This window comes from Prionailurus bengalensis, chromosome B3 (assembly GCF_016509475.1).
Source record: "Prionailurus bengalensis isolate Pbe53 chromosome B3, Fcat_Pben_1.1_paternal_pri, whole genome shotgun sequence".
Classification (NCBI taxonomy): domain Eukaryota; kingdom Metazoa; phylum Chordata; class Mammalia; order Carnivora; family Felidae; genus Prionailurus; species Prionailurus bengalensis.
In genome coordinates, this window is record NC_057355.1 from 41,420,458 (window position 1) to 41,447,969 (window position 27,512).

A 27,512-nucleotide genomic window follows, 5' to 3' on the forward strand; every position below is an offset into this window, starting at 1 on the left:
CATTTTGAATTCCTTCTCTGTCTCTAGATAATGATTTTAAAAATTAAACGCGTATTAAGAGGAAGTTCCATTAAAATAATTTAAATTAGAACTAGGCTTTATTCAACAGTTGATTAGCCTCAGTGTCCTTTATGTGGTTTGAAAAGAAACTGGTTGTACTTCTAAATAAAGGAAGTTACTTTTGTAGGAATTTAGCTTTTTCCTGAAGTGGTAACAGTATCTTATTAGATAATCAGGTAGGTGAGTTTTAGACAGTATTAGTGTGAATTTTAAGGAATTTTAGGGTTATTTGAGATACATATTTTCTTATGCATGTGGGCTAATTTAAACTTGACATGTATTATATTTTCATTCTAGACCTTTGATTCAGATGGGTTTATTAGGACATTCTAACCAATTAAAAACATTTATAGATAATTACCTTCCAAAACAAAAGCTAAAGATATAATAAATTGATTATAAATAATTTGCTATTAACATTAAATTTGCAACTTTCCACTTCATATGTAGTTAATTGGTTCTCAAGATCCTGACAATCTTCACAAGAGTCATTAGGTGTTGTTCTTTTAATAGATTTCAATTTATCATTATATAGAGTCAGGCTGTTTTTCTTAATATGAAATATACATTGTATAGACCCTTAGAACTAGAAGCCTATAGTAGGTCATGTGACTCAGCCCTCTGCCTTTAAGTGAGTGAATACCCAACCTTCCAAAGCAGGTTGTGGTTATATGTTTTCTTCTTGAAGAACTCTAGGGATGGCAAGTGCTTGGTTTTCCTTGGTTGCTAAAGTGAAGGGTTTTAACTTTCATAATCAAGAAGATCTTCTGTATATCTTATTGAAATCTTTCAGCTTTAGTAATGGTTTAAATTTTGTTTTTGATCATGTGTGAAAATTCCCCTGTCAAGTCTGTTACATGATTTTCTTCTTCCTTCTAGACAAGTTGTTGCGTGGCACCGACCTTATTGTGTAGATCTTGAAGAGAGTACCTTCTCACACCTGCGTTCTTTTCTTGAGAGATACTGTGATAAAATAAACAGTGAGATTCCCCCACTCCCTTTCCCTTCATCAAGGTATGTTATATATATGTATATAAGGTGTGTGTGTGTGTGTGTGCGCGCGCGCGTTGTGTGTGCCCACACGCGTGCGCATGCCTACACCTATTACTTATTTTGAGTTTTGACTTACTGTTCTTTTTGTCCTATTTTGCCCTCATTTATATTAAACTCCTTTAAAATCTAAAAAAGAGCTAAACTTCAGGTACTTACTGATAATAACCTTTAAGAAAAATTACCCATAATTTCACGAATCATGTTTTAAAAATCACTATTGCTCATAATTTGACAAAATTTTTAAAGAGAAAAAAAATGTTACCCAAACTGGATAGAACATGTTCTTTTGTAGGTCAGAAGTTCATAGTAGTTTATTTGGTTTCAGGGAACACCACAGTTTCCTCAAGCTGTGCCTGAAGCTGCTTTCAAATCACCTTGCTCTTGCGCTTGCGGGAGGGGTAGCTACCAGCATTCTTGGGAGACAGGCAGGTCCACTTCGAAATTTGCTCTTCAGACTGATGGATTCAACTGTCCCAGATGAAATTCAAGAGGTAAGCATATAGGACTTGGAATCTGTATCTCCAGACACATCTTTCCCTGAACTTGTTGCTCATAAATTCAGTCATATATTGGAAAAATTCAATTGGATGTTCTTTCCCTTACTCCTATTTTCTTGGTGGGAGTAAATGTTTTTGGTTAACTCATCCTTTAGACAAAAGTCAGATGTTATCTTTGGGAAACCTTTCATTCCCTGCTCTCCTGCCAGGTTAGGTTTCTCCTGTATATGTTTTCATTGCATCACAATGTTTTGGAATTGTCTGTTCACATACAGCTCCTTTTCTACCAGAGGATGAATTTCTGAGGGCAAGGACCCAGTTTTACTTTTTTATTATGGTAGAATACATACAACTTAAACTTTACTATCTTAACCATTTATTTTTTTATTTGAGAGAGAAGGAGCATGTGAGTGGGGGAAAGGGGCGGAGGTAGGGGAGGGGGAGAAAGGGAGAGTGAGAGAGATTGAATCCTAAGTAGGTTCTCTGCTCAGCTCAGAGTCCATTGTGGAGCTTGATCCCATGACCCTGAGAAACATAACCTGAGCCCAAATGAAGAGTCAGATGCTTAACCTACTGAGCCACCCTAGTGCTCATAAACCATCTTTCAGTATATAGTTCAGTGGTGTTAAATACCTTTGTAATATACAACCATCATCATCATTCATTTTCGTAATTTTTTTCATCGTGTAAAATTGAAATTCTACACCCACCAAACAATAAATCTTCATTCCACCCTCTCTCCAGCTTCTGGCAACCACCATTCTACTTTCTTTCTCTTTGATTTTTGACACTCTAAATATATAATGTAAGTAGAATCATTTACTCTTTGTCTTTTTGTGGCTGCTTATTTCACTTAGTGTAATATCCTCAGAGTTCATCCATGTTGTAGCCTGTGTCAGAATTTCCTTCCTTTCTAAGGCTTAATAATCTTCTTTTGTACGTAAATATCATATTTTGCTTATCAACTCATCCATCATCTTTATGACCTTGGATTAGCCAATAGTTTCCTAGATATGACACTGAAAGTACAAGCAACCAAAAAAAAAAAGAGAGAAGTTGGACTTCATCAAAATGAAAAACATTTATGCCTCAAAGGAATATTATCAAGAAAACAGACATACAACTCATAGAATGGGAGAAATATTTGTAAATCATATGTCTGATAATACTCTAGTTTCCAGAACATATAAAAGATCCTTACAACTCAACAGTAAAAAGGATGAATAACACAACTTTTAAAAAAAATTTTTTTTAGTAACCCAACTTTAAAAATGAGCAAAGAATCTTGAGTAGACACATTTTCAAAGAAAATATGCATATATCCAATAAGCACATGAAAAAAAAAATGCTCACCAGTGTTAGTGATTAGGGGAATGCAAATCAAAATCACAATGAAATACTGCTTCAAACCCACTCAGTGGCTACTATCAGAAAGACTGACAATAGCAAGTAAGTATTGGTGAGGATGTGGAGAAATTGAAACTCTCTAATTACTGGTGGAAATGTAAATTGGGACAGCTGCTTTAGGAAGATAGTTCCTTAAATAAACATTAAATTACCATATAATGTAGCATTTCCACATCTAGGTCTATACCCAAAAGAATTTTCACTCAAATCTTTTACAGGAATGTTCATAGCAATATTACTCATAATAACCAAAAAGTGGGAATAAACAAATGTCTGTCAACTCATGAATGGATGAGCTAAATGTGGTATGTCCATGGAGGGTAATATTATTCAGCCATAAAAAAGAGGTACTGATACATGCTACAACATGATTGAACTTTGTGAACATTGTGCTAAGTGAAAGAAGCCAGTCACAAAAGGCCACATATTACATGATTCCATAAATATGAAATGTACAGAATAGGCAAATCCGTAGAGAAAGAAAGTAAATCAGTTGGTTGTTAGGGGTTTGGGGGAGGGAGAGATGGGGAGTGACTGCTAACAGACACAGAATTTCTTTTGGGGGTGATGAAAATGTCCTAAAATTAGAAGAGGGGTGATGGTTGTACAACTCTGTGAATATACTAAAAACCACTGAATTTTATACTGAAAAAAAGGTGAATTTTATGACATGTGAATCAGATGTCAATTTAAAAAAAAAAAAAAGATAACCGATTTTTCAACTTGAGAGCCATATCCCTGGCATGCAGATAGAAGAAATACTAACCTGGTAGTGAATAGGAACTTTGAGTTTTTAATATTTATCAGAAATGAGGTAGTGTAGTATTTTTAAAAGGTCAAGAATCACTGGAAGAAAATAAGGAAAGTAAACGTTAAAAAATTATCTTTAGAATTGTTTATTTATTCCTTGAATGTCCTTGATATCTACTCTGTTAGGAGAGTCCTTAGGAGATGAATTCTCTCAGAATGTGTACAGGCCTGTTTCTGTTCCTTATCTCTGAAACTTCTAGTAACTTAATCCATTTGTAGCAATAATCACTGTTGCTGCTCTTTTTTGTTTCTTTTTAAATGCTTTATTTTGAGCCATTTGTTGACTTCAGGAAAAGTTGCATAAAATATAGTTTTCTCACTTAGCTTCATGCTAATATCATACATAACCACAATACAATTATCAAAACCAAGAAAATAACATTGGTTTAATACTATTCATTACCCTAAACAACTTATTAGAAATTTTATCATTTTCCCACCAATGACCTTATTCTTTTGCAGGAATCACATTCAGTATCCCATATTAGAGTTGATGTTTCTCCTTAGTCTTCTGCACTGTTTTTTCCTCATTTTTTCCTTGTCTTTCATGACCTAGACAATTTTTGAATATTGGTCAGTTATTTTATTGAATATCTATCTCTTATGTTTTCTTATGATTGGACTGAGGTTATACATTTTTGACAAGAATGCCACAGAAATGATGATGTGTCCTTAGTACATCGCATCATGGGGTTCATGGTACTGATGTATCTTACTATTGGAGATTTTGACCTTGGTCAATTGGTTAGGGCGTTGTCTGCTGGGTTTCTATATCTGTCAGTAGCTTCTGAGAGAGGGTAGATAGGAAAAATATTCTTTGAAAATGTCCTCAAAATGAAGTAGTTTGTGAGTTGAATATTTTCACGAATAGTTGAGAGTGTAGTATTCTGATCTAAATCATTTTCCTGTAAGAACTCATTCTCTTGTAGAAGTCATTGTCTTCTAGTTTTTAGTGTTATTGTTCAGATAACAAATGCATTCAAATTTTTATCCTTTGTATAGCAATCTGTTTTTTCTATGGGTTTTATAGCAAATTCTGTTTGTCCTTTGTGTTCTCACATTTCAGTTGATGTGGATTGGTTTATACTTGGGTGGACCTTTTTAATTTTGAAACTCATCGCCTTCAGTTTTAAGAAATTATCTTGAAGTATATTGTGTATTGATTTCCTCTTCACTGTTTTCTGTCTCTCTGGAACCCCTTATTATTTATGTTACTAGACATCCTGGACAAGTCCTCATAATTTTTCTTTGGTTTTCTTTCCTGTTTTCCATTTTTTCCCCCTCTACTTTATGAGAAATTTAATTTTATATTCTAACTCTTCTAGTCAGGTTTTTTAAATTTCTTTTGTATTTTAAATTTATAAGAGCCCTTAATCTTCAAGTGTTTATTTTTTCTTGTCCAACACCCTCATTTTACTGATAAAGAAGCTATAGCCCTGAGAAATTATGAGGCCTAAGATAATGTAGCTATTCTTTTAAAAAAAAAAAAAAAAATTTTTTTAACCTTTATTTTTGAGACAGAGAGAGACAGAGCACGAACGGGGGAGGGTCAGAGAGAGGGAGACACAGAATCTGAAACAGGCTTCAGGCTCTGAGCTGTCAGCACAGAGCCCGACGCGGGGCTCGAACTCATGGACCACGAGATCACGACCTGCGCTGAAGTCGGACGCTTAACTGACTGAACCGCCCAGGTACCCCTGTAGCTATTCTTTATAGCTACCTGAACATTTGTTGGGTTAAGTTCTTCTCATTTTAAAATTCTTAACCTCAGGGCGCCTGGGTGGCTCAGTCAATTAAGCGTCCAACTTTAGCTCAGGTTATGATCTCACAGCTCACGGGTTTGAGCCTTGAGTCAGGCTCTGTGCTGACAGCTCAGAGCCTGGAGCCTACTTTGGATTCTGTCTCCCTCTCTCTGCCTCTCTCCCACTCACATGTGCATGCGTTTTCTCTCTCTCTCTCTCTCTCTCTCTCTCTCTCTCTCTCTCTCAAAAATAAATAAACATTAAGAAAAAATTAAAAAAAAAATCTTAACCTAAATGGCTAATCCTCAGGGAGACCTTCCATGAGCCCATCGGCCATGTTAATTACATGTGTGTGTGATTCAAGTTTGTACTTTCCCTATGTGACTCCTTTCACACTTGTAAAAACTTGCTCAGGATCTCTTTCCCATTAGACTGTATGCTTATGAAAGCAAGGCTTTTGTCTGTCTTGTTCACTTGTGTCTACAGCACTTTGCAAAGAGCCTTACCAGGACCTGAACTAAAAAGTCAATACTAAATATTTGTTGGATGGTGATTAGCTCTTAGTGGCAAATTCAAAATATGTATCCTAGTTTACTTAAAGACCTCTAAGGACTTGCATGCTTTCTTTTTTCATGTCACTTTTTCAGACTTCTGTGATCTACTTTCTTTAGACTTCTGTGATCCTAATAATCAGTGCATTTTATTTTTCATGTATTTCTTTTAAAATGATAAGGACTAGGTCAATAAATACACTTTTCTTTTTTGATACTAGGTGGTAATTGAAACTCTGTCAGTGGGAGCAACCATGCTATTACCACCATTACGAGAACGTATGGAGTTACTTCATTCTCTTTTGCCCCAAGGACCTGATAGATGGGAAAGCTTATCTAAAGGACAGGTGAGCCTTTACCCTGTATCTGAGTAAACCAGCAATATCACACACACAAAAATAGAGGGAAATAAAGCTAATCAATTGCCATGTGTTCATGGAATAATTCTTGATGGGTCTAGTAAATCCTAATATTTAATGTTTTGTGCTGGAAGAGTTCCCAGAATTCTAATGAAGGTGAAGCAAATGATAATTTATTAAATGATTTGGGGCTAGTTATTAAAATTTCAAAATTTGTTACTTATATTGTCAAGCCAGAGACATTTTATAATGTGTTGAGTTGAAATCAAGGTCATGTGCTACTGTTGGTTCCATGCCCAGAATGTTATGTGAAATTGCTTATATAAAAAGTAAAAGATGACTGTGAAAATATATTTGAGGATATAAATATGCTTATTCTTTCCATTTTTAATATTACATTATTAATATTATGTACATTAAAATAAGTACATTTTGCTCAACCCAAGTAGAACAATCAATTGTAGAGTTGTAGATTTCAGGGAAAAAGTGGTTCTTACTGGCAATATAATCCACCGATGACTCCAGTGAGTATTTTTTACTAGTTTAGATTTCAGTTGATTCATTTGAAATATTAGAATAAATAGTTACATTGATAATTCTGTAGAACAATGTGTAGTATAATTTATCTGGTAACATTTCCTATTCTTAAAGTGCTAACTAAAATCATTATGCAGAGAATATCATTTTGCTTAGAGTTTGGGTATTATGTATTATTGTAAAAAGGAATAAAATATTATTAGTTACATTTTTTAAATGGTATTAATGGGATAGCTTTTCTTTTTTAAAAATTTTTTAAGTTTTATTTTATTTTTGAATAAGAGAGTATGAGTAGGGAAGGGGCAGGGAGAAAGAGAGGGGATCCCAAGTATGCTCCATACTGCCAGAACAGAACCCGAACAGTGGATCATGACCTGAGCTGAAATCAAGAGTCGGACACTTAACTGACTGAGTCATCTGGACACCGGCATAGCTTTTCTTTTAAATACATGCTTCCTAAAATATCAGGATATTAAATGGAATTTTTTTTCTTTTTAAATGCATTTTAAACTATTTGTACCTATTTCATGGATGAAAATATTTTTCTTTAGAGAATGCAACTGGATATCATTCTGACAAGTTTACAAGATCATACCCATGTAGCTTCCTTACTTGGCTATAGCTCACCTTCTGATGCTGCTGACCTCTCTTCTGTTTGTACTGGCTATGGAAACCTGTCAGATCAACCTTATGGCACTCAGAGCTGCCATCCAGACACTCATCTGGCTGAAATTTTGATGAAAACTCTCTTAAGAAATTTAGGATTTTATACAGTAAGTTGCTCTTTTTCTTTGTAGTAAAAAAAGAATAAAACTTGGGGTTTTTTGGTTGTTTTTTGTTTGTTGTTTTTTTTGGAGGCGATAGGGATGGCTTCAGGTTAAGGTATTTTGACATTTAAATATGTATGAAATGAATAAAACTCTGGACTTCACTCCCCCAAAGGGGGAAAACGTGTCAGATCTTCTGAAATACTGTAGAAGCCAAATGACTTGTAATTGAGAATTCCAAAAAGATTTATTTTAGAATTTTACCAATTTTTTCTGATGTCAGTGTACAAGAATAAACAGATAAAAATAGTCAAAAGCATTTTGCAAAAGAAAATAGTGAGGAAGGGAATAATATATACTCCTATAGTTACAGTGTGGTGGGTACTTACTAAGAATAGCTGGTCAGTAGAAGACAGTAGATGCTATAGTTTTCCCTGTGTTAGGATGTAGTTAATTCTTAAGTATTTCTTAGATCCATCTCCCCCCGCCCCCCGCCATTTCTGTTGGTTCTGACCCACACTATCATGACCTAATGCTAATACCAGTGTTGTAGTTATTGTCACTGTTGCTGGTCTCTGCATCTTACTGCTGGAATAACCTAGTTGTATTAAATAACCTCATTGTATTAAATTAAAACCCCTTCAGACACTTCATCATTTGGCTTACACACCACTCCTCTGAGCTCATGGACATGACATGTCTGTCTCCAGCTTCCTCTACTAATCTGTGATTTCTTCAAGGAAGCCTTACCAAATAACCCTATTTAACCATGTAATTATAACTGCATATCCTTAGATCTTAGAGTTACGTGTACTGTATGACTTAACTTTGAATAGTTCATATATTGTTTCATATTGTCTCCTATGCCCCTGAAGGGTCAGGTCTATATATTCTTCTGTGTAAGTCTTAGTGTTCTATTCTGTCCACATTAAAAGGTGGCTAAGTCAGAGTGACAATTGAGCTTATATAATTTTCTTTCAGATTTAAGAATGTAAATTTGATCTGATGTTTGGCTGCACATGGAATGGGAACAGTGTCATGGTATATCCATTTGTTATTGACAGTACATTTTTTCCAAAGTTGTAAGGGATATTTATGCTGCATTAAAGTAGTGCCTTTCTCTTAAAGTCGACTGGCTGTCACTGTCAAGTGTGAAGCCCATGGGATTCTTAACACCAGAAATATAGTTTGGTGTGCTTGTCCTTTGGAAGAAAACACCCTCCAGTTACTGTGATTTAATAGTTTTGCCTTCAGCTGTAGAAGCTGCTGCCAGGTAATTAGTCATATATCCTTAGGGCAGTTCCTGTATAGCTGTTACATGTACTTTAGGCAAGAATCTACCCTCTTTAACTAGAGATTTCTTAATGCTTTTATTTGTTCTTTTTTTTAATGTTTATTTATTTATGAGAGAGAGCATGTGGGGGAGGGGCAGAGAGAGAGAGAGAGAGAGAGAGAGAGGGGAAGAGACAGGAGGAGAGAGAGAGACAGAGTCCTTGGCAGTGCATGGAGCCTACTTGGGTCTGTCTGTCTCTCTCTCTGTCTCTCTCTCTGTCTCTCTCTCTCTCTCAAAGTAAAGAACTGTGAGATCATGACCTGAGCTGAAATCAAGAGTTGGATGCTTAACCAACTGAGCCACCCAGGTGTCCCTTATTTGGTCTTTTTACAAAGGAAAATACAATCTGGCATTTATATAATTAAACGTGGCACATGCCACAATGATGTGAACGCATTGGACACTACTGAACTGCACATTCAAAAATGGTTAAGATGATAAATTTGATGTTGTATGTATTTTACTATAATTAAAAATAAAATTAACAAGTGAAAATAAATTAAGTAGTACTTTTCTAATTTCATTAGGGGTGGGGTTGATATGTATGTTATATGGAAATGGAAATAAAATATTAAGTGATTTTGGGCTACAATCCTAAATTATTTGTCCAAATTTGTCATGTTCCCAAGATTTTAAAATGGTGGTGCTTGGGGCGCCTGGGTGGCGCAGTCGGTTAAGTGTCCGACTTCAGCCAGGTCACGATCTCGCGGTCTGTGAGTTCGAGCCCCGCGTCGGGCTCTGGGCTGATGGCTCAGAGCCTGGAGCCTGTTTCCGATTCTGTGTCTCCCTCTCTCTCTGCCCCTCCCCCGTTCATGCTCTGTCTCTCTCTGTCCCAAAAATAAATAAACGTTGAAAAAAATAAAAAAATAAAAAAATAAAATGGTGGTGCTTGTCTCTTTGGGCTGCTGTAACAGAATACCGTAGTCATCCATAGACTGGGGGACTTTTAAACAACATATTTATTTCTCACTGTTACAGAGGTGCTGGCAAATTTGATGCGACTAGCTTCTTGGTTCATAGATAGCCATCTTCTTGCTGTGTCCTCACACAACGGAGCTCTCTGGGGTGTTTTTCCTATGGGCACTAATCCCTTCCCAAAGGCCCCATCTCCAAATACCACCACACTGAGGATTGGGTTTCAATGTATGAATTTTGAGGGGACACAAACATTCAGTCTATAGCAGTGCTTATTTGGCAGCTTATAATGGTGCTTATATAGCAAGGGCCTTAAAATGTTCTGAGACTCTGTCTTGGATATTGTACACATCGACCATACTTCATGCATAAAGATGTTCATCACATGATTATAAGAAATAAAACTTGGAAACAACTTAAATATCTAAAATGGGTGGTAAATTACGGTATATATGCTGAAGGGAATATTATGACTTTTAAAATTTATATAACCATGGCTTCTGAAAACAAAATATTTGTGAATCTGCTGGAAAAGAGAAGTCTAAACATAGAATATGCAGTATTGTGAAAAAAATGAAATAGTCACAAAAATCAGGAAAGAAATACACTAAAAAATATTAATAGTGAGTTTTCTTTGGGTGTTGGCTAAATGGTAATTATAACTTATTTTTTAAAATACAGTTTTGGTATTTTCTAAATTTTTTACAAGAACAGTTATTTATTTATTTATCTATTTATTTATTTTTTAATGTTTATTTTTGAGAGAGAGACGGAGACAGTGTGAGCAGGGGAGGGGCAGAGAGAGGGAGACAGAATCCGAAGCAGACTCTAGGCTCTGAGCTGTCAGCACAGAGCCTGATGTGGGGTTTGAACTCATGGACCGTGAACCAAAGTCAGATGCTTAACTGACTGAGCCACCCATGCGCCTCTACAGGAACAATTTTTAAAAAAATATTTTTAGCTTGAACTAATTTAAAACTTATATAAGACTTTCAAGAATCAAAGAATCCCTTCTACCCTTTAGCTAACTTAGCTTCATCTATCTAGCTAGCTAGCTAGCTAGCTAGCTAGCTAGCTATTTATCTATCTATCTCTATCTTTCTAAATAGTTTGAGAGTAAGTTATAAATGCCCTCCTGGCTATTCTTAAGCACGTAAGCATGTATTTCTTAAGAAGGGTATTCTTTTGCATAACAGCAGAACAATTACTGAATTCAGAAAATTTAACATTGATACAGAACTATTATCTAATATACAATCCATATTCAGATTTGTATAAGTGTCGCAATAATGTGTTTATAGCAACCCCTTCTCCCAATCCAGGATCACACTATATTTAGTTGTTATGTCTCTTTAGTCCATTTCTTTTTTTTTCTGCCTATTTTTTCAGTATAGTTGAAATCATTTATTTTTTTATAATCATAACCTAATTTAATTTTGAATAATTGTGTTCAGGTGTTCATTTGTGTCATTTCACAGTATGTGGAAACAAAACTTTTACACAAGAGGTATGGAAAGCAACAGCATTAAAATGTTGAAATATGTTTGTGGATCTTATATGGTTTTCTCAATTTTCAAAGTTTCTGTGGTGAAATGCGCATTACTTTTGTTTAAACAGTAAAACAAATTGAAATTGCTTGACAAATCTTGCTATCTAATAGCTAAGAACAATAGCACAAAGATTTAAAGATTGATAACGGGAGAAAGGAGACAGTGGCTTCTTAAGTCAATCATTTATGGTAGGACATTACTTTTATTTTTAAGTACTTCGGATTTAATCTTCTTTTATGTATCATCTTAGGATCAAGCATTTGGAGAGCTAGAAAAGAATAGTGATAAATTTCTACTTGGAACATCATCTTCGGAAAACAGTCAGCCTGCTCATCTTCATGAACTCCTGTGTTCACTGCAGAAACAACTGCTGGCATTTTGCCATATCAATAACATTAGTGAGGTATGTGATTCTTTACCTTTTATGATGATCTCTCAGGGACCTTGAAACTCAGATATTTGGGTAAACTATGATATTTCTGTACCTTGAATGTTTTACAGTAGTAATATAGGAACTTTTCTCCTCTAGAACTCAAGCAGCGTGGCATTGCTTCATAAACACCTTCAGCTCTTGTTGCCTCATGCCACAGATATTTATTCACGTTCGGCAAATTTGCTCAAGGAAAGTCCTTGGAATGGCAGTGTTGGAGAAAAATTAAGAGGTGTGTTTGGTACTAGATTTGACATTTAATCAGTGATTGTAAAGCAAGAATTCTTAGCCTTTCCAAAACCTTAAGGGAGCCTGAAACCTCTGAATGGAATAGGAATGATCTTGAATCTCCTTCCTATTGAAGATCTTTTTGATTTTGGTTTGGGGGTGATGGTAATAGTGATTGATATGACTGATCTTAAAAGATGCTAATTGGCATGAAAGAGCCCTAATTTATTGTTTTTAAATTTTTAAATTTTTTTGAGAAAGAGTGCATGTGAATGAGAGCATGCAAGAGCAAGTGGGGGAGAGGCAGAAGGAAAGGGAGAGAGAAAATCTTAAGCAGGCTCCATGCCCAGCATGGCGGCTGACTTGGGGCTTGATCTCAAAACTATGAGATCATGACCTGAACCAAAATCAAGCGTCAGACACTTAACCCACTGAGCCACCCATGCACCCCCGGAAGAGCCCTAATTTAAAGGCGTTGGATGATACATGCTCAAAAAGATTAATTTTAAATGGCATAAAGTGAATTTTTATTTGCTGTTTCTTTACCTTTCTTCAGCGTATGCCAAGTGTTTCACTTTCCTCCTGGCAATGCTTTCTTTTTTCTTGGTTTCTGTGTAGTCACAATCATCTTTTTACTCTGTCACTCTGTTTGCTTTTTTCCACTTGGTTCCTATAAGTTCCTCTCTCTTGGACATGCCCTTTAATGTTTAAGACTCTCTGAATTTTGCCTTCAATCCTCTTTTCTCCCTAACTGATCTTATCTGGTCCCATTTTCTTTGACTATATGTTGATTCCTGTATCTGCATCTGGCTGAGAATTCCTTTTTCACACTATTAAAGCCTTTTGTAGTTATCTACTGGGTGTCTCTTCTTGGTTGTCTCAAAGGCAACTAAAATTCAGTATGTCTCTTCAAAACCACCTTATTTCTGAATTTCCCCAACTGAAAAAAGAAAGAAAGAAACTGAAACCATTGTTTTCTGGACACCTCCATTTTGTTGTTCCATAGGTATTTAAAATTCGTTCAAACAGAGCTCATCTTTGAAGATCCTCCCTGCCCCCAAATACGATGAAATATTGAAATAAAATTAATTTAAAACCAATACAGATGAAAAGACAGATGCTTTGAAGTGACCTTGATTTTTTTAAGAAAAGTAAATTCGTTTTAAAAAACATAGAGGGGCACCTGGGTGGCTCAGTCGGTTGAGCATCTCCAACTCTTAATTTTGGCTTAGGTCATGATCCCAGGGTTGTGGGATCGAGCCCCGCATCGGGTTCTGCACTGCTTAAGATTCTGTCTCACTCTCTCTTCCTCTCCCCCACTCTTGCACAAGCCCTCTCTCTTTCTCTCTCTCAAAACATAACATAAATAAAATAAAAAACAAAACACATAGAATGTAAGTATCATGAGGGTAGGAGTTTTTAGTTCTTTGTTCACAGCTGTCTCCTTTTCACCTAGAACAGTGCCTTTTGTGTTGTAGTCAATGAATATTTCTTGAGTAAATCTGAAAATGAGGATAAACTTGTGAATGAGAAATTCATAATGCATTTTAAGGGAAGCAGCTTTAATCTTTTGAATGTGTTGGCACAAGGATATGTGTGTTTTCCCACAAAGTTTCTGCTGGTGGTACTTTCTGGAAGTGAGTAAATACTAATACCACATCAGCTGCCACATAGATGTTTGACAAAGAATTACTGAATTAGTGTGCTCTAGTTTTTTTTTTTCAACGTTTTTTTTTTGTTTTTTTTATTTATTTTTGGGACAGAGAGAGACAGAGCATGAACGGGGGAGGGGCAGAGAGAGAGGGAGACACAGAATCGGAAACAGGCTCCAGGCTCCGAGCCATCAGCCCAGAGCCTGACGCGGGGCTCGAACTCACGGACCGCGAGATCGTGACCTGGCTGAAGTTGGACGCTTAACCGACTGCGCCACCCAGGCGCCCCTAGTGTGCTCTAGTTTTAAGCTAAAATAGTATTTCTTAGGTTTTTTCTTTTTAAAGTTTGTTTGAAACAATTGATCCATGTTGAATTTCTTACCTTTCATAGATGTGATATACGTCTCAGCTGCAGGGAGTATGCTCTGCCAGATTGTTAACTCCCTACTGTTACTCCCTGTGTCAGTGGCACGGCCTCTCTTGAGTTACCTCCTCGACTTGTTGCCACCTCTTGATTGCCTTAACAGACTCCTGCCAGCTGCCGCTCTTTTAGAAGACCAAGAGTTACAGTGGCCTCTTCATGGTAAGTAAGGAGAGTAAAACAATAAAAAATGCTTTTGAGAAAAGTTCTTCTTCTTGCATGCATCAGGTAAATCATATCTGTCACTTGGGTGTTTTATATAATCAAAGGGTAAGGTTGTTATGGTGTAGGAACTTGCAGTCTAAAGGGCAGCTGAAATGGGAAAACTTAAGAAAGGTGCTCATATGTAACAGTGCATAAATAGGGTCTTTACATGGTCATCAGGTTTCAATAGTACATTTCATTGATTCTGAGACACGTTTTTTTCAAATTTTGACATGGTTGAAATTAGGACATATTTTACATCGGATAATAAGAAAGCATTCTTTCATAGTTCAGTCAGCAGCGTGATGACACATTTTAAAATCAATGGATTGATTTGACTAGAAAATTTTATTTCTTAAATGAAGAGAATCTTTAGTTTTAAATCTCTTTGACAGTAAAATATTTTATATTTTGGTTGGATATATAGATAACTGAATGTAAAAAATGAGAATCTATCTTTATTGTGTGTGGGTTTTTTTTAAGGCACTTGATAGAATATATATATACGTATATATACATACGTACATACATATACATACATATATACATATATATGTATACGTATATACATTTATACGTGTGTGTATATGTACGTATATATATATACATATATAGTGTGTGTGCATGCCTATGTATATATACACATACATACATACAGCATTCTGATTTTAGGCATGGCACGTGAATTCACTCCAATTTATAAAATATTGATGATCTCATTCAGTTGGATATAGCTTAAAGTACCATGTCTAGAAAACATTAACGCCATTTTTCCATTAAAGTCTATCATAAGGTCATCAAAGGAGTTTGATTATTGAAGTCTTAAAAACCTTTCAAGTTTAAGTGAGGCCACATGTTTTATTAGAAAGAATCCTGGACTAAGGCATAAAACTAGTGACTTGGTTATATGATCTTGGGCAAGTTGCTTATAATTTCTTAAACCGTGGTTTCTTCTGGAAGGATTGGGATTGGACAAGATGACACTGAGGGCCTGTCTTACTTTAGCATTGTACGTTTCTGTACCAACTAGAGTTAGGTGAAGTTGAGTATCAAGGTTACAACTGTAGCACAGTGTTGATTAGGCTTTATATAGAACTATTCCAGGTTTACTCTTGTTTTCCTAAAGCATATCAGAACTTGTTAAGATTCATCTGTTTGTATTAAGTGAGTTAGGTATCATTTATTTTAGATTTCTGCATCTGTATTCTCATAACTGATATTTTTCTATGATTTCCCATTCTTTGCGTCATTTACTACCACAGTTATACTAATCTCATAGCATCTGTTTGGAGTCTTCCCTTTTTTCTCTTTTCTCTGAGATAATTTGTATAAAATAGAGGTTCTCTCTTTTTGAAGCTTTAGAAGACTTTATCTATAAAACTACCTGGCTCTGGCATATGGATAGACTTTGACTATTAATTTTCTTTCCTTAGTGGTTATTGTTGTCATCTAGCTTTTTGTTTTTTCTAAAATTGGGAGTTGATATTTTTCTGGAAAATATAATTTTGTTGTGTTTAAGATTTATTGGCTTAAAATTGTTCATAATACTCATTAATGGCTTCTTTCTTGCTTTCTTTGTTTGTTTCTTTATTATTCCCCACATTTAGATATATTGTGGCTTTGGCAAATAATCTGCTAAATAATGCCAAATAACAAATTTACAGTAGTGGGAATTAATGGTTTCTTTAAAGTATTTTAAATTTATTTTGAGAGAGAGAGAGAGAGAGAGAGAGAGAGAGAGAGAGACACCAAGCGGGGGAGGGGTAGAGAGAGGGGAACAGAATCCCAATCAGGCTCCGCACTGTCAGCGCAGAGCCTGATGCAGGGCTCAAACTCAAATTTGTGAGATCATGACCTGAGCCAAAGTCAAGAGTCGGACACTTAACTGACCAAGCCACCCATGTGCCCCACTCATTGATGGTTTTTAAAAAATCTCTATTGTGTCTGTGGTTACATCCTATTTTTTATTTCTAATTTTTAAATTTATGCCATCTTTTATTTCTGGATTATGTTAGAGGTTTGTCCATTTTATCAGTCTTTTCAAATAACAAGCTTTTGGATTTGTTGATCTTCTTTGTTTTTCTTTAAGGATTTCATTGACATCTGTTCTTAATGGCTAAGTGTAGTTTTTCTTTTTTAAGTGAAGAGCTTTTAAAAACAGATGATAGTAAGAAAGCATGGGTGTGGATTTCAGTACCAGACAGTTCTCAATTCGGGCCTTTAAAACTTAGGAGTCTCTCCCTCCTTCTCCCTCTTCTCTTTCCCTGCTTGTGTGCATACACTCTCTCTCTCTCTCTCTCTCTCTCTCTCAAAAAAAAAATTTTACTAAAACAACTCTTGTATCGATTTTGGAGGGATGAGCTGCCTCAGGTACTCACTGTCATGGTGAAATTTGATAGGGATAATTAAAAGTAGGAACACAATCCCTTGGGATATTTTTGTCTTATACTGTTTTAATATTTATCTTAAAATTAGTAACTTTACCAAGGAAGTTTTTATTTGATGGCAAACTTATTAGAATATATTTAAATTAGCCTAGTGAAGAGAATAAATACAGAAAGTGTTATAATTTATATTTTCAATGTAAAATTAATTTGCTTCAATATCTTACTGCAGTGCAATAGAAATGAGAAAGATTGAGACTCTTGAATACCAGATAAGACACAGGTATTAATGATTTTGTCTTCAGGAGGACCAGAACTGATTGATCCTGCCGGCATGCCGTTACCTCAGCCAGCTCAGTCCTGGGTGTGGCTTGTGGATCTGGAAAGGACGATTGCTCTCCTTATTGGGCGGTGTCTTGGTGGTATGCTTCAGGGCTCCCCTGTGTCTCCAGAGGAACAGGACACCGCATATTGGATGAAAACACCACTTTTTAGTGATGGTGTAGAAATGGACACCCCTCAGTTAGGTAATGTGCTTCTCTATAACGTTTAAAATACATGCTTGTGTTTGTACCTCCATTGGAGCTTTCTCTTATTCTGGGTTTGCTGAATAAAGAACTGATAGCAAACAAATGAAACATTAGCTGGGGGGGGGGGGGGCGGATCTGAGATTTGTAATTTGGAGCCTTCAGAAAAAGTAAAATCCTGCAGCATTGTATAGTGAAAGCCTCCAAACTAGGACAATGTAGGTCTGGTTCCACTCTGTTATTACTTATCACTCATTTTGAGCAAAGTCATTTAATTCATAAAAATGGGAAAATGCTTTGATTATTGTGTTCTGGGGGTTGGAGGTTATGAAACTGTTTCATAGAATGTAAAGCTCTGTAAAGTTTCCATGACTCAGTTTTCAAACACCTCCCAGATGTGAGGGGCAGTCCCTTCTCTCCACCTCCCCCCCACTGCAACCTGTCTACTTTGATGCTGATGCTACTTGTGTAATTCCTCATTTTTTCCTCCCCATTTATGGACCTTTTGGGGTTTCTGTTTCCTGCCTCATCTCCCATTTGTCTACTTTGCTGGCAGGGTAGCTCTCAGACTATCAGAACATGATGACCTCTCCGGTTCCTGAACAGATGATCTAGTTGTTTTATTTAGGATTGATCCTTTAGTCTCTCTGGGTCTCTAACTTTGATCCATAAAAGGAGTTGATTAGACAGCTTATGTGGTCTTACTGACCTCAATTTCATTATTCCTCTGATGAGAGAAAGAGACTCAGTGTCCAAGAAGGAAAGTCTAAGAGAAATCTCCATCTAAGAGGATCTCAACCGAGAGGGAAAACAATAGATAGAAATCAAGTCAAAATTCCCATATTCTGCTTTGGATTTTGGAGGGTTGGGGAGTGGGATTGAGAAGAGCAGTTTAAGATTTTCTCCCTTTTCCAAATAGAGTATCTATTCATCATATCAATTATGAACCAGATAGTGATTCTAGCCATGGCTGATGCTGCTAGACTGGTACTTAGGATACAGTTGTACCAAGAAAAGTAAAATCATGGTTTTTCAAGGAATGTTTAACATTGCAAATATGTTTCCAGTGCTGTTAGTGTTTAGTTCTATGGTAGTTGCAAATGTCCTCCTGAGGACAAAAATATCTTTATCTCTACCTTCCTCATATTTCTGTTACATTTACTTTAGTCAGTTGGTTACATTTTATGTTTAAATACTTGCAGGGATGACTGTGTGGCTCACTCAGTTAAGCATCTGACTTTGGCTCAGGTCGTGATCTCACAGTTTGTGAACTCAAGGCCTGCATTGAGCTCTACGTTGACAGTGCGAAGCCTACTTGGGATTCATTCATTCATTCTCTCTCTCTCTCTCTCTCTCTCTCTCTCTCTCTCTCTCTCTGCCCCTCCCCTACTCACACTTTCTAAATACACTTAAAAAAAATACTTCCATGTATTAGGAAAAGGTTACTGTCCTTTGTAAAATTGTAAATATATGGTAATTCAGTTCTATTGTGGGTTACATTGACTTTTGGTATTAGTCCCAAACCTATCATTTTAGCTATTTTTTTTTCCAACGTTTTTTTTTTTTGTTTTTTTTTGTTTTTTTATTTATTTTTGGGACAGAGAGAGACAGAGCATGAACAGGGGAGGGGTAGAGAGAGAGGGAGACACAGAATCAGAAACAGGCTCCAGGCTCTGAGCCATCAGCCCAGAGCCCGACGCGGGGCTCGAACTCACGGACCGCGAGATCGTGACCTGGCTGAAGTCGGACGCTTAACCGACTGCGCCACCCAGGCGCCCCATTAGCTATTTTTTAAAATGGGAAATGAATTCTGAATGCCAAAATGTCTCATTAAAAGGTTAGGAACCACTTGAACAAATGTAAATATCAGTAGAGAAATTGTTCATGGTATCTTTGCTCTCTCTTGAATGGTACTTAACTGATTATTTTCCCTTAATTCTAGAAAAAAAGGTTAAGTTATTGTCTAGTCCCTTTCCCTGTGTTCCCATATTTCTCAGTGAGGATATCCTTCCATTTTGAACAAAAGAGTTCTACAGGACCTGCACATGTAGGACATTTAGCCTCCCTGACCCCTGCCTACCAAAATGCCACAACTCCTCCCTGGATGTTGTGGTCACACATCCTTCTGGCTGTGATTAGAAGGTGACACTACCTCCCATTGAGAAATGTTAAAGGACTTTACCTTTGTAGCATCTACTTAAAATGGTTTGAAAGGTATTATTTCATATGGATTAAATAAAAGTGCTGAGATTTTATTTGTAGCACCATAATTATTCAGGTTTAAAATTGATAATTTGAATAATTCTTTTTAGATAAATGTATGAGTTGCCTGCTAGAAGTAGCTCTTTCGGGAAATGAAGAACAGAAGCCTTTTGATTATAAACTGCGGCCTGAAATTGCTGTCTATGTAGACTTGGCATTGGGTTGTTCAAAAGAGCCTGCTCGAAGTCTTTGGATAAGCATGCAGGATTATGCTGTTAGTAAAGGTAAGATGAAGGGGATGAAGTTGGTAAATATGGAGATAGCTTGTGATACTAAAATATTTGTGATATGTATCAATAGAAAATCACAGGAATCACCTTATTTTTTATAGAAAAAAGTATTTTACAAATAACATTAAACATAAGTTTCTTTTTCTTCTTTGTGGAAAATATTCTAGGCATGCAATTTAGCAAACCTACTATGGGAAAATTGAGATTTACATAAAAGATAAATGCAGAGGCAAACATTTTACTGCAGGACCCCTGCAGTGTAAATAGACCTAGTTTAAGAGCCTGTTAATGAATCTCTTCCCTTTGTAAGCCCTAGGGTAAGAACTAAAAAGCTGTATATGTAGAAGTCTAAGCCTGGTCATTTTCCTTCCCTGTAAAACATTTGCCCACTACAGAGTGCTAGTGAAGATACCGATTTGAAATAAGATGGACTATTGAGTACAGTAGTAAAGTGCCATGCAAGTATGTAGTGTTACTTCAATTTCTAATGTTATTTGATAAATAAAATTAGCTTTATATACAAGTTTTAAAAAGGTATACCTGATTTCTTTTTAGTTCCCATGCTTTCCTTTTTAATAATGACCTTGATTGTTCAGAATCCCATATCCATAAGTTGTCTTTCTCTGGGTGTTTTTTCTTATCATATATTTAGTTTCCCCCTATTCTTTGAATTGTCTTCCTTCTGTGATAAAAATGGTAAAAGTAAATACATTTTTTACCTTTTATTGTCTTTCATTTTGTGTAATAAACATGAAATGAGGTGCATATTGTTTACATCTTTAAAACACCATTAGATATGATACCTTTGAAAGTTTAATTTCATCCAGTTTATTCATTTTATTTATTCATTCTGTATTGTGTTGACTCCAAGCAGAAGTGGAAAAGTATGGTAATGGAGGAGGAAAAAAATTTACTTTCTAAGTTGTGTTTTCTGATATTCTCTCATATTTGCATTATTTGCTTGGAATGTTCAGTTAGGGTTTGTTTTTTTTTATCATATCACTTGTTAGTTGCAGTTAGGAATTTTTTTTTTTTTTTTTAACGTTTATTATTGAGAGACAGAGAGAGACAGAGCGTGAGCAGGGGAGGGGCAGAGAAAGAGAGGGAGACACAGAATCGGAAGCAGGCTCCAGGCTCTGAGCTGTCAGCACAGAGCCTGACTCGGGGCTTGAACTCACAAACCTCGAGATCATGACCTGGGCTGAAGTCAGATGCTCAACCAGCTGAGCCACCCAGGCACCCCTGCAGCTAGAACAAGATATAAACATAAGATGAATAAGAACTCATTGTATGGCTCCCTTTGTGGAATTGCTTGTACACTGTAGCTTAGACTTTATACCTGAATAGTGGAAGCGTTCTGTAGTGTTTGATATGAAATGACCATAACTTTAATGAAGAAAAGAACCCATTACTTTACAAATTGTTATAGGAGGATAATCTCTTGCTAAATTGGAAACACAGCAGAGGGTCTATAGTTTGCATTTTAAGTTGAGCATTAGAGTCCTTGATATGGGTCATTGTTTGATTTTAAGTCATAGCAGCTGTCAGAATAGCAAGCATTCCCTTGGAACAGATGATTTCTCAAGAACTTAATGTGGAAAATTTTTTATGTAATAGAGTCTATCGTTTAAGATTTGCTGTGACCTATAAGATTTTTTTTAAATCATGCATGTTTATATTGTCAGAGTTTTTTGTTTTTTTTTTTTTTACCTGTAAAATAGGTAAGTCTGAACTTAGTTTTTACCTAAGCCTACAGAAATGACTGGAAAACCAAGATATTAAATTTTATCTCTTGAGATAGGAGTTTTAAGAAGGGATTAAGAACAAATGTTGACTTGGGGCTTGATATTTTCCATGGGTGTTTTTTGTTTGGTTTTATTTTTAAGTAGCTTGGTAAATCTGTCAAATTAAAAGTCTAGTGGACAGTAAACCTCCCACCCCTATTTGGAATCTACTGCATGTACTACATTTTTAAAGTACAGCATTAGTATGCTAACGTGGAATTAAAGAAAGCACCTGCCTAGTTCTCATCATCTGATGCTGTGATTTTGGTTTTCTATTGCACGTACTCATCTGTGTCCATTGTTGTTTTGTTTCTTACCCACTTCATTTCATTTCATTTTTGTATTCACACTATCTACCTAATGGCTTCAAATACCACATATATTCACACTTGACTAGTTTACACAATATCTCTACTAGGATGCTTAATAGACAGTATTCAAAACCATACTCCTGATTCCAGCTCCTTATTTCCCCAAAGCGTTCTTCCTGTGGTCTGGCTGTCTGAGTAAATCAGCCACAGTCTAAGTACATTTCTAGTCAACTTGGACTTCTCGTATTCGCACATCTGATCCATCAACAAATCCTGTCAACTCTGCCTTCAAAACGCTTTTGGAATCTGACCACTTCTTCCTACCTCCACTGCTACTGCTCTGGTCTGAGTCACCATCATTCCTCACTTGAGTTACTGCATTACTGCTGTTGCAGTCCATATCTGGTTCACCACTCAGCAGTTATAGTTGGCCTTTTAAAACACAAATCAGATCATATTGTATTTCCACTCAAAGCCTTCTAATGGTGCTTCCTGTTTCCCTTATAGTAAAACCTAAAGGACTTGCAGTGGCCTGCAGGCCCTGTGTGATCTAGTCTCCGGCCGACTTTCTAACGTCTCCTACAACTTATGTGTGCACACTTTGTTCTGGCCACACTGGCCTCCTTGAACCCACCTCAGGGCCTCTACACTAGTTTTTTTCTGAGGAGACACTATTTCTCTGTGGTACCTTTCCCGATTTTGTCTACATCTCTACTCACCTGTACCTTATCAGAGATCTTTGCAAACTAGCCTGTATGAAATAGTATGGTACTCCCTGTTCTCTTTGCCCTGCTTTATTTTTCTCCATAGCACTTTCCTGTCATATTAATGTTTATATTTATTGGTGTCTCCCACCCCCCAACTAGAATATAAATTCTGTGAGATCAGGGACTTAGTTTTGTTGACTGCTATATCCCTAGCACACAGAACAGTATATAGGACCTAGTAGGTGCATTTGTTAACGTTTAGGAAATGATAACGTTCACCTGTTGGATTACTAAAGCTATTAAAATTATCTCTGAACTGTTTTCTGAGCCCTTTTAAATGTTAATGCATCATTTTTGTTTTCAGATTGGGACAGTGCAACTTTAAGTAACGAGTCACTCCTGGACACTGTGTCTAGATTTGTTCTTGCAGCCCTTCTGAAACATACAAATTTACTTAGCCAAGCATGTGGAGAAAGCCGGCAAGTAACTTAAAACTATCCTCAAATATTTGCTCTCATGATGTTAGAAATTAGGTAACTTTTCTATTTTGGTTCTTTATTTAGATATCAGCCTGGTAAAAGCTTGTCAGAAGTGTACCGTTGTGTGTACAAAGTTCGAAGTCGTTTACTTGCTTGCAAGAACCTTGAACTTATTCAGACCAGGTCATCATCACGAGACAGATGGGTAAAGTTGGAAATCAGTCAATTTCTGTTTTTCTGCAAGCTATGAGAGATAGCTTCTTATTGGTTTATGTGAGGGGAAAAATGTGCCTTGATCATTGCAGATATTCAATAAATACCGAGTACATACTTCTTTTTATAGTGAAGAAATTGGATGAGTAAAAAATTTGGGGTTTATTTAACACCACATTTATCAAGTGATATGGCTGCTAAGAAAGTTTGTATATTCATAGGCTGTATAAGTAAGAATAAATTGAGTTGTCCAAACCATATGAAATATTATTCCTTTATTTTGTGCTGATCAGACCACATTTGAATTATCCTTTTAATTTGGGGTGCCATAATTTATGAAGGACATTAACAAAAGCTACCTTGGATTGGTGAAAGGTCTGAAAGTCATCTTATATAAAAACTGAAAGTGTCAAAAACATTTAGCCTAGGGAAATGAAAACAGAAGAGAGTCACATGATAGCTGCCTTAACAATACTTAAAAAGCTTCCATGTAGAAGAGGAAGTAAGGGTGTTTCTTTTTCTAGAGGGCATAGGCAGCACCAAAAGGTAACAACTGAATGGAAAATCACTGTTAGCTGAACATAAGGAAGAAAGCCTTATCATGATTAGAATTGTCCACCACTGGTGGTAAAGATTGAAACCTTTTCTTAAAGATTACTCCAGAAGTTATTCTTGCAGCAAAAATAGGCAATTTTTAAAGTGCTGGGTAATCCTGATAACATGATCCTATAAATTATAAACCTGGATAGTACATCAGCTTCAGAAATGCTTACTTTGAAACTTTATACATTAGATGATTTACACCCTGTTACTGAGGTCTTAGATTTTAAAAACCAAACTCTGTCTCTGCATTTGTATTATAGAATTCTTTTGGCATGCACTGATTTAACATTTGTGAATCTAACTATTAGTGACCTTGAAAGTCCAGGAGATGTATTAATATGCTGTTTTGTTGAGGCTCAGATTTGAAACTTACATATTATGGGGACAAATGACTTTTTAATGTATTATATGAGTCTGACTGACTGCTCAGTATCCCCATCTCTGTGAAATTCTTGAATTATTTACTGGCTATCAATCACAAAATAACTTTTATTATGCATCTGAGAAGATCATTAAATTTTTTCACTTGTACTTTATACTAAAGTCTGTGGGAGAAATGTTACATACTGTTATGGCATTTGTGACGCTCAACTTTTGTTGTAAGGACTCTGTCCTCTAGATGACTGCTAGTTAGCTTAACCACTGGGAAATAAAATTGACATTGTTCTTATCAGATTTCTAATTTGTGGTTTCTTCAGGGGAAAGTAAAGAAATTAAAAAAAATTAAAAACAGTACTGTTTATAAATTGAAATTTGCTAAGAGTAGAGCATAGGTGTCCCTCTCTGAAAAAAGTCTGGAAAATACAATTTTAAATTAGAATTATTAAACATTTATACAGAGTAGTAATAGCATACACAGCTTGAAGGAGACTGAATGGTATATAAATTCATGTTCTTAAATTACCTTTTATGCTTGGTTTTATACTCAGCTCATTTTAAGTTGCAGTTCTGTAGGAGTTTATTGCTGAGTAGCAGTATAAATTCAAATCCACTTAATAGCATGACATTCTAATCAAAATACTGAGGGAAAGAGCATATAGGTGTCTCTGTACATATTTTGTGTACATACATTGTTTCTGCTCTTTTCAGATTTATTCAGTGTATCTTTTGGATTTTTGTAGTAAAATTCATGTGTTGTTGGTTTTAGCAATATTTTCCATGATCAAAAAGTCAAAGTTTTGATGAAGTTTTTCAGAGTTTTGAAAACTATGTTCAGTGTAGCTTTGATGGTTTCTTTCAGATCTCGGAAAACCAGGACTCTGCAGATGTTGATCCTCAGGAGCATTCGTTTACCCGGACGATTGATGAAGAAGCTGAAATGGAAGAACAGGCTGAGCGAGACCGGGAAGAGGGGCATCCCGAGCCAGAGGATGAAGAAGAAGAACGGGAACATGAAGTGATGACAGCTGGCAGTGAGTACACCCTTCTTAATTAACAGATCCACATCATGGCATTCTTCATGGTAGGGGAACTGACTGGAGAAGAGAAGGGCAAACATTTCTCTGTAGTTTTTCTGTAAGGATCTGATATTCTCCTGGTGATCTGAATTTACATTAGCTAATGTTTCAGCTCTTAAAAACTGTGCTAGTTCCATTTTGAAGCTATTGGATTGCATGTTTGGGGCTGAAAAGCTCTGAAAGCAGGCTTTTAGAACCAGTAACTGTTCCACTGAGTCTTATGCATGCAATAATGCCCATGAGTGATTGGATAAGGTCATACAGAGTTTGTTTTGGAGGGTACCAGTTTGTCCATTGGCTTGGCCCCTCTGTGTGGTGAGGAAGAGAGCCTCTTCCAGCACTTACTAGGAGAGCCTAGTTACTTTTTATATGTCACACTTTTAAAATTATAAATTTCACCCACTGACTACACTGCCATTGTCAGTAGAGAGCAAGAGTGTGCATGAGAATTCTGTTGGCTGGGTGATTATAACACTTTCCATACTTGTATATTTCAAGGCTACAATAGAAAACTATTGTAATCATTTAGATGTTTAAAAGGAAATACCAAAGCTTTTAAACATGTGTTAGTATCTTTTGAGTGATTTGGCTATTTCAAGTTAAAATGTATATTCACTTTATAGACTGAAACATTATGGCTAGCTATGCATTTGGTGTTGGGATTATCTCTGTGTATTAATCAGTTTGACATTTTATTATCAATTTATTTGTGTTTTGCATACTTGTAAAAATGATATATGGAGGTGGCTCAAAACCAGAAACTACTTAAAAAAACGAGGAGAAAAGGGATTGGAGATGGGGAGGGAGAATAATTATATTTTAAAAACCTAGGCTGAAGGGACTTTTGCAGTTGAACTTAAAACTTAGTTTAAAAATTCTGGAAAACAAAGGCCAAAGGGGAAAATATGGTAACAAACTGTAACCTTCAATTATAGTAAAAGAAAGCATAATAGTCACTGGGGAGTAATAATTTTAAATCAGCTACGGTTTTTGAGCACCTGTGTTACATGCTGGGCACTGGGTCATATGCTTCACATAGATGGATAATCCTTACAATAGTCTAATGAGATACATTCTGGTATTTATCTTAAAGATGGGCAAACTGAGATTTAAGGAGGCAAAATTTATGCCTAGGGCCAGATTAGTAGCAGCTGGAAATCGAATGAGATCTGCCCAAAGTTCCAGTGACCCTTCTCTTAATTACTTTAACTGATTTCAAGCTTTGTACTGAGTTTGTTGCTTTGGTTTTTACAGAAATGAGACTTCAAACAGCATAATGAAAATATTATGTAATAATTCTATAAAATACACATATGAAAGCCATTTTTAAAGTTTATACTTCTGTATGAACAGATGAATCTAGTATTTATCCAAATTTTCTGCTTGGGTGCCCCATAAAGAATACTGTCTTCACTCCAAATTTGAACAAAAAATTATTTTCCTGTTGTGAAGTATCTGCCACTGCATCAGAACCTTACTAAACTCACTATTTTTTTACACTTGTGAATTGGGAAGGGCTGGTATTAGATGGACATTCTTGGTGATGCCACTTGATTTTCTGAAGCAGTCTTGGCTGTATATTATTATCATATTCAGTTTCAGCAAAGACCTTTAGTGGTTTTACTTTTTTAATGTGTTTGAGATACAGCGGAGTATAGATGTCAGGAATAACATAGACTTTAGAGAGGGAAGGGGGGCTATTAACTCATGCAACTTAAATTTTGTTTCTTTTGTAACCTGACATTTTTCATACGAAGGTCATAAACATTTCAGAAATAGTTATTTTAATCTAACTCAGTCATTTTGAAACTTCAGCAGTGCTCAAAATCAGCTGGATGGCTTGTTAAAACACATATTGCTGGCCCCATGCCTAGAATTTCTGATTCAGAAGGTCTGGGATTGGCCTGATAATTTGCATCTGTAACAAGTTTCCAGAAAATGTTGATGCCCTGGTCTGGGGCCACTTGGAAAGCATTGATCTAACTCATGAGTAAGAGTAGAAATAGAATAAACCAAATGTGAATTCTATAATGGCATAA

The 27,512-nt window shown here is 36.0% G+C and overlaps 1 protein-coding gene across 17 annotated transcripts in view; it reads left to right on the plus strand.

Moving 5' to 3' along the window:
* Nucleotides 1–27,512, plus strand: part of HERC1 (HECT and RLD domain containing E3 ubiquitin protein ligase family member 1) — a 193,301-nt gene that overhangs the window by 68,364 nt on the left and 97,425 nt on the right. For all 17 annotated transcript variants that reach the window (XM_043555213.1, XM_043555218.1, XM_043555205.1 and 14 more), the window contains exons 11-22: nt 940–1,074; nt 1,439–1,604; nt 6,342–6,467; nt 7,568–7,789; nt 11,832–11,984; nt 12,111–12,243; nt 14,283–14,474; nt 17,206–17,427; nt 19,740–19,913; nt 23,086–23,200; nt 23,285–23,405; nt 25,257–25,428. In XM_043555213.1, coding sequence (XP_043411148.1) covers nt 940–1,074; nt 1,439–1,604; nt 6,342–6,467; nt 7,568–7,789; nt 11,832–11,984; nt 12,111–12,243; nt 14,283–14,474; nt 17,206–17,427; nt 19,740–19,913; nt 23,086–23,200; nt 23,285–23,405; nt 25,257–25,428 — 1,931 coding nt within the window. The remainder of the gene's footprint in view (nt 1–939; nt 1,075–1,438; nt 1,605–6,341; nt 6,468–7,567; nt 7,790–11,831; nt 11,985–12,110; nt 12,244–14,282; nt 14,475–17,205; nt 17,428–19,739; nt 19,914–23,085; nt 23,201–23,284; nt 23,406–25,256; nt 25,429–27,512) is intronic.